Consider the following 20,473-nt stretch of genomic DNA (forward strand, 5'->3'; position numbering starts at 1 on the left):
AACAGAGAAAATGTATATTTTCCACAAAACGAAATACAATCTTCGAGTCATTAGTAAGATAATTAATGGTACGGAAATGATGTTGTTTCGAAACTTCGATATTACAGTTGAAATGAATATTATTATGATAAATAGAATAAGTGAAATAGTAAGAAAGTGCAATCTTTTATTTATTTATAATAAATATTCTAAATCTTTTGTGTGTGTCAAACTAGACTATGATAAATCCAAAAAACACATTTTAGAAACGTTTAACACCATGTATTCAATATGAACACGTATATAATACATATATTATAAATCGCTGATTATAAAAAATAATTTTAAATCTTTTGAAAAATATAATATTTTGCAAATGATTTATAATTAGATATTACTTTTATAATAAAAGTCTCATAATATATATATATATGTGTGTGTGTGTGTGTGTGTGTGTATTCGTGTGCAAGTCGTTGAACGAAACTTAGAAAATAGATTTCCTATAATCGATACATTTAGATAAAATTGGAAATAATAAAAATAATCAAAATAATAAAGTTAAAACAAACGATGTTACACGTTTCATTGTTAAATACAAAAGAAGAAGAAGAAAAAGAAGAGACAACGAATGTGTACGACGTTCTAGAAGAATAATACAATTGAGATTTAAATTAGATCAACTATTGAGATTTGAATTAAATCAACTATCATCAGAACTCACGTTTTTCTGCAACGTGTTTATGACAATTTATTTTCCAAAGAAAATATATTTTAACAAAATCGAGATCAATCCTATGAAAGATTATATTTTTTCAGTCGATATGATTATTCTTAACAAATCAATATCAAAATAAACAAATAAATTAATTGGTTAAAGTTCAACGATTTAGTTGAATTTATTACTATATTGCAATAATTATGAATTACAAATGTGATAATAAATAAGTTAAAATAAATTTATTTAATGCAACTATATATATATATATATATTCCCCCAATTTGGATATCTATGAAAAGATTGAAAAATGTTGGACTCGCGAATTGCAATTATTTCATAATTGTTTCCCCATGATATAAATTATGATTATTTTTCTCCTAGATTGAAAGGTTGAGAAACGTTGCACTGGTGCATTGTTCAGGTTAATAATAATAATAAAAAAAAAAAATAGAATATATAAAATGAAAAAATCGTTTACCTCGTGATCACGATAATATGGCTCGCGAAGGTTGTCTGGTACTCGATTATTGTATGCCTTCGATAGGAGCCATTTCACGGAGGCACGTTGTTTAGCCTGAAAAATACAACAAACAAATCCTTAAATTAATAAATGTATTTATTTAGGAATCGATTACTTTAGTCACGACGTCTGGTGACAAAAAAAGAAACCACCAGTTTCAATGTACAATATACAATAATAAATTATTAAAGCAACGTAAGATTCATTAAAATAAAATAACGAGGTAAATAAATATTTTTTAATATATACTATTGAAGTGATAAAATTACCTTTGTTAAATATAATCACTTAAGGATAACATAAATTAATTCAAATAAATATAATTATCGAATATAAGCAAACGGATAACTCTTTGATTAGATGACAATAGTCGGCCATGTTTTTATTTAAAGCCCCGCCCCCACAGGTCAATTACCAATAGAAATAGAAATAAAGAAAAATACAAAATAAAAAAGATCATTCGTGTCTTTTATCGATTAAGAATATACATAAAAATTGATAAATAATAAATACTTTGTTATCAAGAATACTTTACTTATCTTCCTTCATTATACTTTAAACACATCTTCCCTTTTGCTATCTTTTAACACATGCTAAGAGAAAGATAAGAAGCTTTCACTATCGAGCCACTCGAGACAGGGTTCTTATTCGTACCTACACCCCCCCCTCCTTTCCTCCTCCACCTCTTCCTCCTCTCAAAAGATGCTGTATTGTTATGGTGGTGTATTATAAAAAAAAAGGAATTTCTATAAGATTTTATTGAAATTTCTAGACAATATTTAATCAATTATTCTTGGTGATTCATTTTCAGTTTGAAATATTACAAATTTAAATAATAAATTAAACCAAAGTGTAATATATTTCTACAGAATGGACTAAAGTTCCTAGACAATATTAAATCAATTATTCTTCCTTTCTCCCCTCCAACCCCTTTGGAGAGGTTTCTTTAGTTTGAAATTTTTTAATTTAAATAACAAATTAAGCAAAAGTACAGAATATTTCTACAAAACGAGATTAAATCAATTCTTCCTAGAGACTTTATTTAAAAGTTTGCAATTTAACAAATTTAAATAATGAATTGTGCTCAAATATAATATATTATATTACGGGATTGATTGTACTATTTAAAGTTTCTAAACGATTTTAAAATATCAATTCTACTCTTAAACACTTCGAACACTTTGAAATTACGAAAAAGCAAAAATTGTACGAAATGTTTAAATATAAACGCGCGTTTTTTTAAACAAATCAAAACTCGGTAACATTTTTTGAACGACACCCTTCCTTTTTGCGTTGTACTTTTCGATCGATAAAGAAATAAATAATTATTATTCGAATCGTAATTAATTTTTCTATTTTTTTTTTTTTTTTTTTTTAAATTCTTGATTGCAATATTCGATAAAGTTTTATATCGGGTAGTAGGAAAGTTTTCCACAATATTACTCGGATAGTTTACCGCAAGAATGGGCGAGGCGACGTGGTGGAGGAAGAGGGGAAGGGGGAAAGGAGGATCTCTCGAACGTGTTAAAAGAGATCAGCGAAGTTTAACAATCATTGTTATCGAGGAATGCTTGTTCGCAAGCCATTAAACGTCATCCTTCAAAATAGACAGCCCTGAAGGGAAGAAGGGAATAAAGGAATAAGGAAAGGAATAAAAAAGAGAATGCAGAAGGGAATGCAGAAGGGATTGAAGAAGGGAAAAAATTTTCCCTTTTTCCATTAATACACTTCATCTTTAACTTAACTGTCATTAGAAATGAAAAATAAAAAAGAAACTTTTTCATTCTATCGTATGAAACACTCCCCACTTCCACCCCCCACTCCTTTATATATATCACACAGAAACGACTGATTTTATAATTCAATTCACGAGAAACTCGTTTCTTATATTATGTATCAAAAGTTTGAATACATTTTTTAATGCATTTTATTAACGCGCATTTATATATAAATAAATATATATATTTTAAATTTCATTTATATACGTAATAATAATTATTGATCGTTAGATTATACGTGGTTGGTTTTCTTATTTTTTTTTAAATAAATAAATAAATTAACGGTAAGAAAATAATTGCATAGACTCGTTGGACAATTTGATTTTTTTATTTAAACCAAAAAGTAATTGTTGATAAAGAAATTTATTAATTTTATTTATATTTTACTTTGTTTGATATTTATAAAAATTGTATCGATCATTTCTATTGTTCGAACAAAATCATTTTGATTTTCTAGAAAACTCGAAGATAAGTACAATAAAACACGATTTACTGTTCTCTAAAGAATAGAAGATAGCAACTTGAAAGATGTTACTATTTTCTTCGTCTTTCCTGGAATACTGATTCGAGTTTGAGAAATATTTCAATGGCCTCTTTATCGACTCGTTGGGATAAGAACGGAAAGAAATCTGGAATGACGTTTTACATGAAATATCGAGAAACACACACGTACACCACAAACATACACACATATATATACAATTCTACTCGTTAAAAAATATTCCAGACAAAATATAAAAAGTTCTTGGATAATTTAAGCAAAAATCAATGCAGCACTCTTTCAGAAAAACAAACAAAATTTTCAATTTTAAATTTTTAATTAAAAAGAAAGAAAATACAATTATCCATCTAAAAATGGTAGATAAAATTTGTTCAAAATTAGAACGATCGATAAAATTGAAATATGCATTTGAGAAAAATGTTACAAAACGCGTTAAGAGAAATTCATTTATATCCTTTTAAAGTAATCTCACATCTCAGTCTCGTTTGGATATTATGGATTATTCTAAAATTACGTGTCAGTAAATGCATTAGTCGTATGTATATTGTATATACCAGTGGTTCTTCTGAAATTCCTATTTAACTTTATTTTATTTTTAAATAAATATCCTACTATATGAATAAAAAATCTGCATCTATTATTATTTATTATAATTTTTTTTTTCTTTTCTTTTTACAATATTTTAAGAATACTATTACAATCACTTTTATTCAATTTTAAGTTCTTATATATTATTTGTATCATATATTTTTTAAAAATAATTTTTATTACATTTAAATTAAATCATTAATAATTATTCGAATTATTTTCATTTACAAATTGGACAACATTTCGTGCTTAATTATCTAATATAATTAAAATATAAACTCCAAACAATGTTTATATTTTTTCTCTTATAATTTTATACACATCGATGACGATGACGATGATGGAGGATGGGGAGGAAAGGGGGCGGCGAGGCGGCATTGAAAATTTTGAAATTAAAAAAAAAAAAGAAAAAAAAAAGAGGAAGGAGTTTAAAAAATGGAAGAACAACAACCACCGCTGCTGTATAGCTGTATATACGATTGAAAAAATAAAATTGTCCTTTTACGATGTTGGAAAGAAAACCGGAGGCGCGTTTAAGCGTCCGCACGGGGAATGCAACGCACGTGCGCACGTCCAGGCAGCGGTGCTTTTATATACGCGTGGCTTCTTGTCTATAAAAAGATGCCAGGTCATAGCTTAAAGAGAGTCACACACACACTATGTATACAGTAAACGTACGTGTGTATGTGTGTATGTATGTATGTTTAAGTAGAAATGTGTATGTAAGACATGAAATACATATTGCATTACTAGTACATAAAATGGGTACACGTTCGTTCGATCGAACTTTTCACAAGGAGTTATGATGTTAATCTTTGATCATCGCACGAATGTGATCTTATTTTTGAAATGTTAATTACCAAAATTTTAATCATTAAATGCACTTGAAATTTTATCAAAAATAAATTAATATTCACGATAAGAAAATAAAAATAATATTGAAATACATTTAAGTATCTTCGAATATCCAATAATTTGATTTTAAAAAAGAAAGAACATAAAAAAGAAATTATTACAAAATGAAGTATAAAATGTAAATATGTAATATATAGTATATAACTGTAACTGTGTTAAGTGTGTAGAAAAAAAGAAAGAAATTTTTTCTAAGATATAAGGAAACCGAAAATTAGGTGGATAAAGGAGAAAAAGAAAAAAAGGTGTAAGAAAAAAAAATTTGTTAATGTATATCAATAAAATGATTTAACGATCCATGAAAGTAAACGTGCGAGTAGGAGATATTAAAATGTTAAGTGTAATTTTTTTCATGTAATAAAAAAAAAAGAAAAAAATACACAGAGAGAGAGAGAGAGAGATATTTTCTCTGAACCTTCTCGTGTCCCTTTAGATTTAATTAATGGACAGTTCTAACGTCTGGTAAGGTAGACACAATGCAAACTAACTCTCGTAATAATCAACGGAGTAACGGTATAAATTCTTAATATGGATTCCGGCCATGGACACTGCCCACATAATGTGGCATGCTTCAGAAAAGTCCACCTTTGTGTCGGGAAGATAGAAAGAAAAAAAATTAAAAAACAGTGCTTGTGATAATCAATATTACACTGGGACACCCGGTATATATAGAACGCATAAAGGAAATACTAAAGTGCATAGAAATGCATCAAAACGAGAAAAAGAGAGAAGTAAAAAAGTTTCATCTCTTTTTCAATGTTCTTAAACCTTTCCTAACTCATCCTTTTCCTTCGAATAAAAGTACAAAGAATTTTTCTCTCTATATATAAACAGATCTATATAAGACACCATGTATAAATAGAACAATTTAATAATAATAAAACTTCTTACTTTTTTTATATTCTAACTAAATATTGAATAGTTCCTGGAAAAGTAATTTAGTTATTTTTTTAATTGTTTTTTTTTTCAATGGAAACTATAAAAAAAAAATAAATTCTTTGTTTATTTATTATGCAACAAATAATGAAACGAACGATGAAATAAATTCTCATCGAGATGAACAAAAATATAAAAAGAAAGATATTAAAATATTTTAAATAGATATCTCACAAACATCTAAAAATGTCACGTTGACACGAAAAACGTATATGTATATATATATATAATATATGTGTGTGTGTGTGTGTGTCTATTTTCTAGGTAAACGTTAAGTGACTCGACTTCCAAGGAAACTTCTCTCTCTCTCTTTCTCTCTCTCATGAGTAGGTTGGTAGGTTGCATCGTATGAGTTGGATAGAAAATAAGGTGGGACCTAGCATTAACATCAACATTAACACCAATAGAAAAATAGCAAGAGCAAGAGTAATATCACCACCGGCAACAGCAGCAACAGTAAATGCAGCAAATGCAAGCAAACAAGTCAACGCATCGATGGACTCTTCGTAAGAGCCATTACGAGAGACGACTTCCCAAGCACGGGTGGTATCTTTCCCGTTTCCTTTTTTGGTGCATCCTCGAGAGAACAACACACACACACACACGCACACACAGAGACACACAGACCATCGTTCTCGCCTCTTTTATCTTCTGTCGACGCGTGCGCTTATGGAAGGGCGGGGGGAGGGGTACTCGGAAGGAAAAGAGTTGGTTGGTACGAAAGACACCATTTTTACTTTCTTAAAAGGTATATATATGTTATAAGCAAAGTGGGACCTCCGACATTGTTGACAACGCCAAAAAAAATCCGGCAATGTAGGAAATATATTCATATTCTTCACATTTCCTAGATATTCTGTAGACTGACAAATGAGAAACCGGTAAAGTAAAAAAGCAGATATAAAATATTTCCTTCTAAACCCGCTTATCTTTCGATTGTGTGAGAATGTATGTGTATGATGAAATATATAAGTGAATCGATAGTTATTACGAAATGCAAACTTGTACACTACCACCCCCACCCACCTACCCTCGACATATGCGATTTTCATTAGTTCCATTACCTATCATCGCGTAACTTTTCGGAATGATTGTATTAAAATTCTATGAAAAAGAAAGAGAGAGAAAAATATATTAGGGTAAACCGAAAGTTTGTGTGTTTTTAAATGAATATTTCACTTGCATATAAAGTAATTTTTATTGGCTTCAAAAAATTGCCCTATCCGAAGCAACACAATAAACGCGCAAACTTTTGGTTCATCCTAACAATAACAAATAATTAGAATAAAAAAATATATTCATAATATTAATTGAATATTACATTATAATATAATATCTTAGAAAATTCAAACAAGATTTTTCTTTTCTCTCTCTCTCTCTCCACTTGTTTGTTCCTTTTCTCGAAACACGTTAACGTTTTCAGGATAAATGGTTTCAACGCATGAATTCTCTCATTTCCCTTCTCTTGTAGGTACATCTTTCTTTCTAACATATGCACATAGAATGAAAGAGTAAAAGAGAGAGAAAGGGAAAGAAGATAGTATGGCACGATAGGAAGAAAAATAAAACGCATGTATGCACTTGGTTCGCAAGGAAGGCCGAAGATCAAAGCAAAAAAAGAAAGGAGGCATGTCTGGTACGTCTCCTCGAAGGTTCACCGATTTACGAGGAGTGTGAACAACAAGAGAAATAATAAAACAGAAGTAGTAGTATAGAGAGAAAGAGAACTGAGAGAACTGAAAACTCACTCTCTCTCTCTCTCTCTTTATCTTCCTTTTTCTCTTTCTGTATCACTGGTAGTTCTTCTTGTAGGGCTTTTCATAGAGTTTCCTATGCCAAGTCAAACAAAACTGAACGACTACTTCCTTCCCTTTCGTCGACCAAACGGATTTTTTCTTTTATATATATATACTTATCTACCTTTCTTTTTCTATTCCTTTCTTAACATAATAATTATTTTTATTTATGTATTTAATTTATTATTATTATATATTTAATTTATTTAATTATTTTTAATTATATATTTAATTTATTTAATTAGTTTAATTTCTATTGTTTTCTGTTTTTTTTGTTTAATTGTTCATTTAATTTTTCTATCCAATTGATAATAATAGATAAAAACACTCTAAGATAAGTGTGTAAGTATTAGTTGTGTGGTTAAAGTTTCAATTGAAGAATTTAATGAAATATAATTATTTGTTGTTCGAATAACATTTGAATAACAATTCAATTAATAATTGATTAAATAATATTAAATATCGATTTAAAATAAAAATAAATAGAAATTAACTTAATTAATTTCATTAACTATTTAAAATATATCGTAGATTTTCAACCGCAGTATAATACACCCACCACACTAACCCTAACTGTATTTAAATATTATACAAAATGAAAAAAAAATGTTTAATCGATTAGGTATTTATTCAAGAAATGCATTTCACATTTCTAATGTTCCATCTCGCTCACATTTATCATTAGATCGAATAAGTACATGGATAAAAAAAATCTACACCCATACAATAATATGTATATACACATATATATATAATATGTGAAATGATTGGACAAAAGAGCGAGGTTAGATCGAATTTCAGATAATTTCCACCCACGTAGTATGGCAAATAGCCCTGACCATCGTCGTATCAAGGATCGTACTAGTTAGTTTCTCTAATAAACGTATATTCTACGTATATACACATACTACACACATACGCAACAAACATTAACGCAATATCAAATGCAAATGCAAATGCATCTACAAATTATTCACGATTCTATAATCAAATTCTACACAATAGTCATTTAAAAAACACATTATTAATTTAAATAATATCGAAGAAATTATTATATAATGTTTTTTTTGTTTTGTTAACCGTTCATATTTTGTCATCTTACGTTTAAGATAAATGTTAATTGTAAGATTCGTGAACGAAATTGGGCCAGTTGGATTGATTGACTCAAGAATTTGGGTTTTTATTTTTCCGAACGGGTCACTCATCCGTTTTAGTAACCATAGGTTAAGTAGGTTTTACTAATTATACTGTGAATATATTTTTTTAAATGTTATTGTTATTTATAAAACAATCTGACAAAATTGACTAATACTCTTTAGGGTTTCTAGAATATTGTTCAATAGTTTATTTTATTATTTACAGCTTTAAATTAGAAATAAATATAACACTAGCCTCCCTTCCCCCCTCCCATCCAGTGTTGCTGATGAAAGATTGAAAAATATTTAATATCTTTAGTTTTAAAGAACCACCGTTATTGGATAGTCCTCGTTACTTGAAGCTTTCAAGCCCGAAGGCGATCGAATAACGACAAGTTCGAGTTAAAAAGAGTGAGAAGAAAATAAAAAGAGAAAGAAAGGAGAGACTTTACTTAGCCTGGATGGCACAAGAAAGGAGGATAATAAATATCCTCGAAGAATTTCATTTCTTCGAGGTCTCTTTCATATTTCTCACATTTTTTGTCACCCCCCCCACCCCATTAATTTCTTAAGAGATATATGGAATAGTACGTGAAAAATAAAGACAAATAATATAATATCAAAATTCGTGATAACGAATAAAACTTTAAACTTTTACAAATAAAAAATTATTTTGTAAACTTTTTATCATAAATTTATATATATATAAATATATATACTTTTATTACAAAATTAAATATTCATTTCCTAAACTTTATCATATATTGTAACCTTTGTAAATTATTTCTTTGCTTCTAAATTAACTTTGTAAATTTTGATCACCTTTAAATTCTGTTTTATAAGTAATTCAATGTTTTTTCTTCTGTTTTATATTTGATTAATTAACAAATTTTTACAACATAGATTTATTTCTCGACGTATATTTTAATGTGATATATGCAAAAAAAAAAAAACTCGCTTAATAATTATTTAATGAATTGATAATGGGTTATATATAAACGAGTAAACGAGTCGTGATTTTTTTTCATGCAATTATTTGATTGTACTCTTAACGTACTCTTAACCTATGTAACACCGAACGGTAAATTTCTTTGAAAGTACTTAAACTTTTTCAAAGCGGAATAACTGTTATTGTCCGACTAAAATTGCCCCCCTTTCTCCTCCCCCCCCTCATTTACGATAAAAGTACAAATGTTCTATTTATTTTATATACATATGTGTGTGTGAAATAAAAATTTTCATGCATTTACAACTGTTTTCTTTCAAAAGAAATAAAAAAAATAAAATAAAATAAAAATCAACACACAAAATAACTGTGTTAACGTCAGAACCAATTAAAAGTTTAAACAATTTTCTATTTCCTATCGTAGTAGTTCTGATCAAAAATGTATTTAATATTTTTCTTTTCAACGTACTCAAATAAAAAAAAAAGCATGAAAAAATAGAAATACTTTTTACTCGATTCGAATGCAAACACGCATACACATACACACATATACGCACATATATATATACAAATATAAATAGTCGTTCGATGGTTTTGCAAAGCTTCCGTTGTCGGAGGTAGAATAGGTAAACCAAAACGTTAGATACGAGAAGGTAAATGTGAAAAGTTGAAAGTCGAAGTCTCGACCAATAGACGAAGACGATTACACGCATACTCAACGTTGGACGATTTCCTATGGTTTCCCCATCATGGAACGAGGGAATAGAAAAAGAATACACACATATATATATATGTATATAATACCGAAATTCGTGGTAACGAATGAAACTGTAAACTTTTATAAATAAAAATAAATAATTTTCTAAACTTTATTATATATATTATTATATATATATATATATTAGACTGTGCCAAATAAATCGACTATTTTTTTTTTTCGGTCCCATATCAAAATTTCGTTGAGAGTGACGAAAAAAAAATTGTGTCAAAATTTGAGCCCTCTATCTTCATTTTTCAGTTAGCGCTCGCTAAAATAAGAATTTTCGCCAAAAAAAGTTTTTTTTCACTTATTTTTTGGTTATAGACAATTCAATATACCAAATATAAAAAAACCCTTGGTATGGTTTTGTAGGAAATTAAATTCTCTACAAAGATGATTTTTTATCGAACTTAAAAAGTCAACAGCTTTTTTTTTATAGCTGATTAAATTACATTTCGTTCTATAATTTTCATTTGTAATTATTGATGAACACTTATTAAACTACTTCCTAACGAAAAGAACATACTAATGCAATTTTTCTAGGAATATTTATGATCTAAAAAAATAGTTTTTATGCCGTAATGAATGTAAATACTGTTGAGTAATTTATATTCTTTACTTTTAAAATAATGAATTACATGTCAATTCTATTTTTTTTTGTTTTTCACCTTATTGATTCACACAAAATTCGGTGAAATTTTTCTGTTTACAGTGAGAATTGAACAAACCAATGATTGTATAAAAAATCATTAGTATTTTAATAGAAATAGAAAATTACTAAAAACGAAATATCTTAAAAAATTTTAATAAATTAAAAAAATGATATGCTAATCTAAAAAAAGAAGCTGCATCAACTAAATTTCTTAGACATCTCTGGTACTTGGCCGAAGATCTTGTGGCATTATCATTCTTCGATGAAAGAATTCCATCGGCCATCAAGATAAAAATGGTTCAAGCAATAAAAAATCGACAGAGTACAACAGAAAATACGAGAAAGTTATGTTTGAAACAAGAAGATTTAAAATCATTCGGCTCAAAAGATATAAGTGATTTTGTTACTTAAAAGTCGATGGTTTTATTCGAGAAGTTCGGTTTATCTACAAGTTTTCTTGATTTACCTGTAGATCAATGGGAATTCGATGACGAGTACAAGGCTTCTTTAAAAATTGTTCGATCGATAAAAGTTGTAAATGATATTGCCGAAAGAGCTGTAGCATTAATTGATAAATATAATGATAGTCTCACTTGTGATGAAGAACAAAAACAGTTTTTATTACAAGTTGTTGCTGAGCATCGCTAAAAATATCCCAATTGTAACAAACGAAATTTATGTGAGTAATATGTTTATTCGAATCTCATAACTGATTTTAAAATAATTCAAGTAAAGATCTTATTAGTTTCATTTATATATAACAAGATTAAAAGTGTGTCTATCATAATTATATTAATGTTTATTTAAAAAATGTAAGCTCTTTAAAACTAGTAAAACATATGAATAAAGACAATAATAAAGATTAGCATATCATTTTTTTAATTTATTAAAATTTTTTAAGATATTTCGTTTTTAGTAATTTTCTATTTTTATTAAAATACTAATGATTTTTTATACAATCATTGGTTTGTTCAATTCTCACTGTAAACAGAAAAATTTCACCGAATTTTGTGTGTGTGTGTGTGAATCAATAAGGTGAAAAACAAAAAAAAATAGAATTGACATGTAATTCATTATTTTAAAAGTAAAGAATATAAATTACTCAACAGTATTTACATTCATTACGGCATAAAAACTATTTTTTTAGATCATAAATATTCCTAGAAAAATTGCATTAGTATATTCTTTTCGTTAGGAAGTAGTTTAATAAGTGTTCATCAATAATTAAAAATGAAAATTATAGAACGAAATGTAATTTAATCAGCTATAAAAAAAAAGCTGTTGACTTTTTAAGTTCGATAAAAAATCATCTTTGTAGAGAATTTAATTTCCTACAAAACCATACCAAGGGTTTTTTATATTTGGTATATTGAATTGTCTATAACCAAAAAATAAGTGAAAAAAAACTTTTTTTGGCGAAAATTCTTATTTTAGCGAGCGCTAACTGAAAAATGAAGATAGAGGGCTCAAATTTTGACACAATTTTTTTTTCGTCACTCTCAACGAAATTTTGATATGGGACCGAAAAAAAAAAATAGTCGATTTATTTGGCACAGTCTAATATATATATATATATAAAAATACAAAGTTACAATTAAAAAATCTTACCAATACCAATCGTAGTATCCAAATCATTCGGCCGAAGTATAGAACAACAAAATAATTCACAAATAATAAATACAAAATTCTAAACTCTTTTTGATTAAAACTCTACGATCTTAAAAACACAATTGGGAATTCGTGATTAGATCATCATCGATCAGGTCATCGCGAAAATTGACTCATCGTCGTCCATTTAAACTTCGTGATTCTAACAATGAAGAACAGAGTTGTGATGATTATGATTATTATTATTATTATAATAATAATAAAATACATCGCGATTATATTTTAATGTATTAACGTAACCGACAACTTTTTATTATTTTCTTAACTAATAATAGAAAATAGAAATTGAATTTTAGTTTCTTCTAAAAATACACCTCCTTCTTCGCGATCATCACCACCACTAATGGAGTTTGTTACTGTTGCAACTGCAGTTGCTGCTGCAGTTGTTGCTACTGCAGGCTGCTGCTGCTGTTAGCCACGAAGAAAGAACGTTCGCACTGTTTCGTATGTGGATCGTGGTCCACGCACCGACGACCACGTTAACTATTTAACGTCCACTTCTTGTTTTAAGCGGCTTACACAATTGCCAAACAATAAACCAAACCTTTATTCTTTTTATATAATATCATAAGTATTTATTACGTATCCCCCCCCTCTCTACTACGTAATTTTTATTTATTGTTCCATATCAAGGGTTCGTCCGTATTGAATAAAATTTCCTTCGGATTTATCGTGTTAATATTGTATATTCAATATATATTATTTTATATTTGTTGTTTCATTTTCAAAAGGAGAAAATCACCGATCTTATAGAGTAAATCAATCAACTATACGGGAAAATAATATTCGCGTTCATTTGAGCGTTAAAATATTAACTCATCAATTTATTTGTCTAAGACACACCATATACACGTGTCGTTGTTGTTGTCGTCATTGTTTATCCTGTGTGATCTATTTTGCAAAAATTCTCAATAAAAAGACGATTTATAAATTGACCGATGATCGTTGTTTCATTAAATTATCACCCCTTTAAAATATCTATTCAACACGTTGATTCTTACTATTTGATATATATATATATTTATCCTATTTAATTTATACGATATAATAAATAATTTTAATAGATATAATTCAAAGAAAATGGATCGATCTCGAAACAAAAAAAAAAACTTAAAGTTCACGCAATAATCCGGTAGAAGATAAGACGATGAAAGGGATCACGATTGCTCTGGCTTCGCATACACCATCGATAGGTGCAAATTCTTTTTTAAGCCTCGTTCACACAAAATGCGTGTGCGACTATCTTCCAGTAAAACTTATGTATATGTATATATATGTAGTAATTCTTAGAGGAAGCCGAAGAAGAAGTAGAAGTAGAATTGGTAATAGTAGTAGTGGCAATAGTAGTAGTAGTAGTAGTAGTAGTAGTAGTAGTAGTAGTAGTAGTAGAAGAAGAAGAAGTAGAAGTACAAGAAGAAGAAGGAGAAGAAGAATGAAGAATGAAGAAGAAGAAGTAACCGCTTAACGGATATTATCGATGAGTTTATGGTTGCTAGCTTAGGCTAGCTAGCAAGCAAAACTCGTACAGTCCTCCCCTACCTACAATAACAAGTGCATTGCTAACTTTTATCGAAATCATCATCATCATAATAATAATAATAATAATAATAATAAGAAGAAGAAGAATCATCATCATCAGTATCATCATCAGTATCATTATCATCATCATCATCATCATCATCATCATCATCATCATCACCACCATCGTATATTCGAGAAGGTAAAGAAGAGAACGCGTGCGCTTTACAACACAAGACTAACTCAACTCCTATAATTTGCATATATAATGCGATAATAATAAGATATATCGTTTCGCACACGATCCAGGAAGTACAAGTACCGGACGAGTTAAATATTATCCTCCTCATCCTTTCGAGATCGTCCGTTCGAATGAAAAATTTCATCATCCTAAAAGAACATTCATTTCTTGGCAAATTTCTATCGAAAGTTCTATTAAGTGCAAAAGGGAACGGGGGAAAGGGGGACCTACATATTGTAAAAGTTCGTAATTTGGGTAAGGATGAGGAGGAGAATGAGGAAGGAGGAGATTGCGAAGTTGGTAGGGGTGTTTTTCGAGATTCAATATATATTTTTTTTTATTTATTCTCTAAAATTATCATTAATTTTAAATCGGACTGAAAGTATTCATACACGAAAAGAAAACATACATTTTACGTTTATTGAATTTTTAATATTCTCCCCTCACCCCTAAAAAGCATAAAAAAAAACTTTATTTTATAGTAAAAAGTTTACATTCTTAAAATCATTAAATACCAATATTAATATTCTTTATATAATGTAATATAAGTTGTTTTAATATTTTTCTCGAGAGTCCACCCCCACATGAAAAACTTGTAATCTCGATAAAATTTCTTTCACCGTATTTCAAGACCCCCAGGTATATTTTAAATCAAAAAGAACAAAAATGTTGGATTTTTTGAAAATTTCAAATTAGCATTACCATTTAATTTCATCTATCTTCTATATTTCTCTGTTTAATAACGACATACGAGTGTGTATTATCTATGTACATACATGAAATTATATTCATAATTTTTTTTTTTAATTCTACACCTGATTACATACTAGAAGCATCGATTAATTATATTCTTAAAAAATTTGTCAGTGAAAGTACGTTGTAAGTGACACTCATTGGAGGACTGAACACACATTTTGTGGACACGTTTTAACTAACGAATAATTTTATCCTTTTCATACGTGTATACGTGATGATGTGAGTGACACGTATAATTAAATTTCTTTGTGAAATATTTCAGTAGTATAACTTTCTTCGAAAGTTTGAGTAAAATTTATAGGGAAATTTTGGCAGCTTTGTAACACATAGTAAATCTTTGAAAGTAACTTTCCAGGAATGCAAACAGAGTGGAGAAAGAAAATGAGAGGAAAAGGAAAAAAGAGAAAGAGAAAGGGGTAAAAGGGAAGACCATAGATACACACACGCGCACACACACGCACACATACATACATATAAGTATATAAACACACAGGAATACATAGATAGAACACGTGCAAGCGGTTACACGCGAAAATAGCACAACAAATAAGAGACGCACGCGGAAACGCATAGCTAGCTAGCTTTTGCAACATTTGCGTTGCATTTCTCGTTGCATTTCTCGTTGCATTTCGCGTTGCATTTCGCGTTGCACCCGCGCATTTTACACGTCCGATTTAATGCTCGAAAACTAACGCATGACACCTGGCCTTTAGACTTTCTAATACTTTCATCGTTCACCTATCTCATCGTTAATTCAACCATCTTATGCTACGTTAATAAAACATACTAGAGAAGAAGAAGAAAAAAAAGAATTCTCGATCGAAAGTAAACATCGATGATTAATGAAGAAGATACACGAGTCAAATAAAATGAATTAGAAATCCAGTAGCGGATTAATCGGTGGCACACAAGGCAGCACTGGGACTCTAAACGGTCCCAAAAAGGCCCCCCGAGGTCTTCAAATTTCTTTTCATTAAAAGATTCTAGGAAAATTACTTTTTTTTTTTTGGTAAATTTAATTAACGTGTTATGGTATAAAATTTTTAATTATTTCTCTTTTTTTTTGTTAATAACTTAATGGTGATTTTATTATGTAATATTCATTTTTTTTTCCCTGACTTCAGTTCGAAGGGCTCGAAATTTTGAACGCTTGGGGGGTGTAACATTCCCAACTTGATTTGATCCGGCACTAAGGACAAAATATTCAGCAGGAAGTTGGGGGATCGAGTAATCGAAGAAGGAACAAAATCTTAATAAATAAAATCGAATGAAATGTAATAAAATGTAATAAAATAAAATAAAAAAGGCAAACAAAGTTGGTAATGTAAAAACCGAGTAAGCGGAAATTCCAAGCGATTCTTATCTGATGATTCCTCCTGTTCCTTTTTCTTCATTCTTTCCTTCCTCTTCTTCGTTGAACGCAATGATCGTTTAAAGTCAAGACCGTCTGACCATGTCCACTTCGTTAATTACAACGGTGGGTTAACGACCGAGTAACGTAGTATAGATGTATAGATAGATAGACAAATAGATGGATGGATAGATTGATTCATTGATTGATAGATAGATACATAAATAAATAGATCAATGATAGAATATTTAACAAAATTTAGAAATTTCTTAAATTTTTTTTTTGTTTTTTTAATCTAATCAGATCGAATGATAATATGACAGATGAATAGATAAATTGATAGATAAATATAATTAGATCGGTGATAGAATATTTAACAAAATTCAAAAGTTATATATTTTTTTGTTTCTAACATTTTACGACCGAAACATAAATTTATAGGATAAATAATAGATCAGTGATCAAATATTTCACAAGATTTATATATATGTACATATTTATTATTTTTTTTCTAACCTATTACGATCTAATCATAAACGGATAGATGAATAGATTGATAGATAAATAGATCAGCGTGATAAAATATTTTACAAAATTTCTAAATCCAAAATTCCAATTTTGTCTTTCTTTTTTTTTTATTTTTATTTTTTTCTAACCAATTCCGACACCAATTCTCGTCTATAAAATATCAATCATATAAAATCGATGGAAAAACATTTTCGAAGTTCGTTGAACTGAAAAATTGACCATAGCAACCGAGTAACGTAAATTACGTATAGAATTTCTTCCTTGACATCTGTTTCGACGCCTATGCACGTTATTACGCACGCATATTCCACAAATATACATACATACATACATACATACATACATACATACGTGTAAATATATGCACACATTATACACATATTTATGCAGATTCACGCGTCGGCCATTTAAACGCATTGCAAGCCTACATATACTTATTTACCTATACTACATTACTTCCTATCACACATCTAAAATGAGATTTCTTACTTAGTACGTAACTTCCGTAAATGTTATCATGTATTATAAAACATAATTGCTAATAGCCATGGGGATAATCTCAGATTACTTTTCGATATTTTCATTTTAACTCAATTTCACTTCAAATAAATCTAACACAACGATACATAAAACTAAAATATCAATAATTTTAGATAACCGAAAAAAGAAAAAAAAAAAAACAAACATAATTGCATTTCATTTAAAATCATTACGATCATCCAATCATCCAATTTTCGAATTGTTCATTACGTGTATCTGCTGCTCACTTATGTTAACAACGTAATTGATAGATAACAAAAATGTTCGACTCGACAATTCGATAAACGATTATGTTATGAACGTAGAAAAGAAAAGAAAAAGAAAAGAAAAAGAAGGAAAAGAAAAGAGACGGAAGAACATGATCGATAATGGAGAATAGAAAAAGAAAGAAAGAAAGAAAGAGCTTGGGGTCCTGGACACACACACACACACACACACACACACACACACACACGAACGAACATATAGAGATAGAGGATAAGTGCACTGTTCGCATACTCTATTCACATATTCTGTTCGTGGTAAAAGCTGCAGAGAGCCGTTTTAGCGCTATATTTATATACTTCAAAGCTATTGGCCGGACCTACGAGACTGCAAAAGCGCATCGTTACGTTTCCTGATTTCGTACTGACCTCCTTTCCCCCTTCCCCTCCTCCTAATCCATTCCTCGTAATCTCCTGTGCACCCTGGAATGCAGTTCTTCAAGAAGATCGGTGAAATCTATTGAACGTTCTTTTGGAAATGTGGATTTGATTGCATCGTTGCATTCAATAAGAAGTTGTACATATATGGGTATATGGATGTGCGTGTAAAGAAAGAATGTAATTAATGAACGAATGAGAGAAAAAAAGTGGAAAGATATAAAGAAAAAAAAAGAAAAAAAGAAGAATATAATGATAATGATATAATACGCATCCTTGATCATTGAATAAATTCGTCATAGGTTTTACATTTTACACGATTTTATATTTTCGACATTTTATATCTAACGAATTGTTTAAGGTGGGTTATCTATCTTTTAATTAATATCATGCACGTTAATCATGAGTAACATTAAGAAAAAAAAATAGGAAAATAAGATGAGATATTACTATTGTTGTCGATAAGAAAAAAATGCATCCTTCGATCGATACGATTTCATAGACGTTAATTAACGTTGGCATTAATTAAGAAAACCCATTCCCAGGATATCTCTTCTTATTTTGTATTCTCGTCTTCTCATATTTTCACAGCCTAATACACACACACAAACACACACATCATACACATGCACACGAATATACGCATGCATATATACAAAAAAAGTAGAGAAAGAAATATATGTATATGAACGTCGTGTGTATGTGTGTAGAGTCGTAACACGCGAAGTGAAAGAGGAGACGAAAGAGAAATTAATTTGTAAAATAATTTCGTCTATATAATAACGCGACGACCTGTTAGTTACAAGATATTTCTCTCTCTCTCTCTCTCCCTCTCGAACATGATTATAATTTTTTTTTCTTTTGATTTTTTTTTATTATTCCTCCAATAAAATAAACGTGGACAAGAAAATACAAATATAAAGAAACCCAAGTGTGTGTGCGTGTATATATATATATATATATATATATATTTTTTTTTTCTTTTCTTTTGATAACCATATCTAAAAGATAATAATCACGTTCAAGTATTGCACTATATAAACAGAGATTTTATTTCTTCGTTCCCTTATGCCTTAGGGACATGATAAGATTATCTATAAAACTCGAATGCACCTGAGTAACCAGAAAATCATGATAATTATACACAAAGAAAGGCTGTTTGAAAAATTCTATGGGGTACATATTACTTATTCTTTTTTTTCTTTTTCTTTTCCTTTTGTGGATAAAGTAATTTTTCACTAAATAAACAATTGCAAATATTATTTGTTGATCTAATCATTCCCGTTATTATCGTCTTTCTAAATAAAACACGAATAAAAAGTAGGAACTCGCGATGAATTATCTAAACACATTACTACTTTCAAATTAAACCAAAAAAAAAAAAAATAAAAAAGAAAAGGAAAAGAAAACTATAATATTTCGATTAAAATCAATTTTGCGATCTCATAAATAAACATTATCTAATTTTCTATAATACACTCAAAACTCCTACAAATTACTGAAACCACAGGTTACATAATAATATTATCCCTTTTATTTTCCTTTAACAATTCTAATATACCAATATATAATACAACACGACGGGTATGAATGATCAAACAATAGACGAGAGGGAACATAGTCGCACAACATCGAATAACAAGTGTAACTGGGCATGCATGCATGCATGCACGTGTGTGCATTCACGATGCACCTCGGTTACAAATCTTTCGATCGTTAGTAAAAGTCATATCAGTTGAGGAAGGAAGAGGAACAGAAGGAAGAAAAAAGGGGAGAGATGAGGGGTGGGGTGGGGTGGGGTGGTTGGTGGGGGAAGGGAGGGGCCGATCGACGATGCATATTGCAACGTCGAGGAATAATTATTTATGAAGTTAGAAGAAACACGAAGGCACCTATACTATCAAAAGAAAAGTCGTTATTGTGGATAATGGTACTAATAAATCTGGCGAATAAGTATGAAAGTGTGTGTCTGTGTGTGTATATATACTTTCGAAGGAAACTTTAAAC

General features: G+C 29.2%; 1 protein-coding gene across 16 annotated transcripts in view; it reads right to left on the minus strand.

Moving 5' to 3' along the window:
• LOC122523153 (patronin) overlaps positions 1-20,473 on the minus strand; it is a 51,876-nt gene that overhangs the window by 18,316 nt on the left and 13,087 nt on the right. For all 16 annotated transcript variants that reach the window (XM_043644798.1, XM_043644863.1, XM_043644885.1 and 13 more), the window contains one exon: positions 1,176-1,271. In XM_043644798.1, the coding sequence (XP_043500733.1) occupies positions 1,176-1,271 (96 nt within the window). The remainder of the gene's footprint in view (positions 1-1,175; positions 1,272-20,473) is intronic.

Source organism: Polistes fuscatus, unplaced genomic scaffold, assembly GCF_010416935.1.
Source record: "Polistes fuscatus isolate 324 unplaced genomic scaffold, CU_Pfus_HIC Scaffold1, whole genome shotgun sequence".
NCBI classification, from domain to species: domain Eukaryota; kingdom Metazoa; phylum Arthropoda; class Insecta; order Hymenoptera; family Vespidae; genus Polistes; species Polistes fuscatus.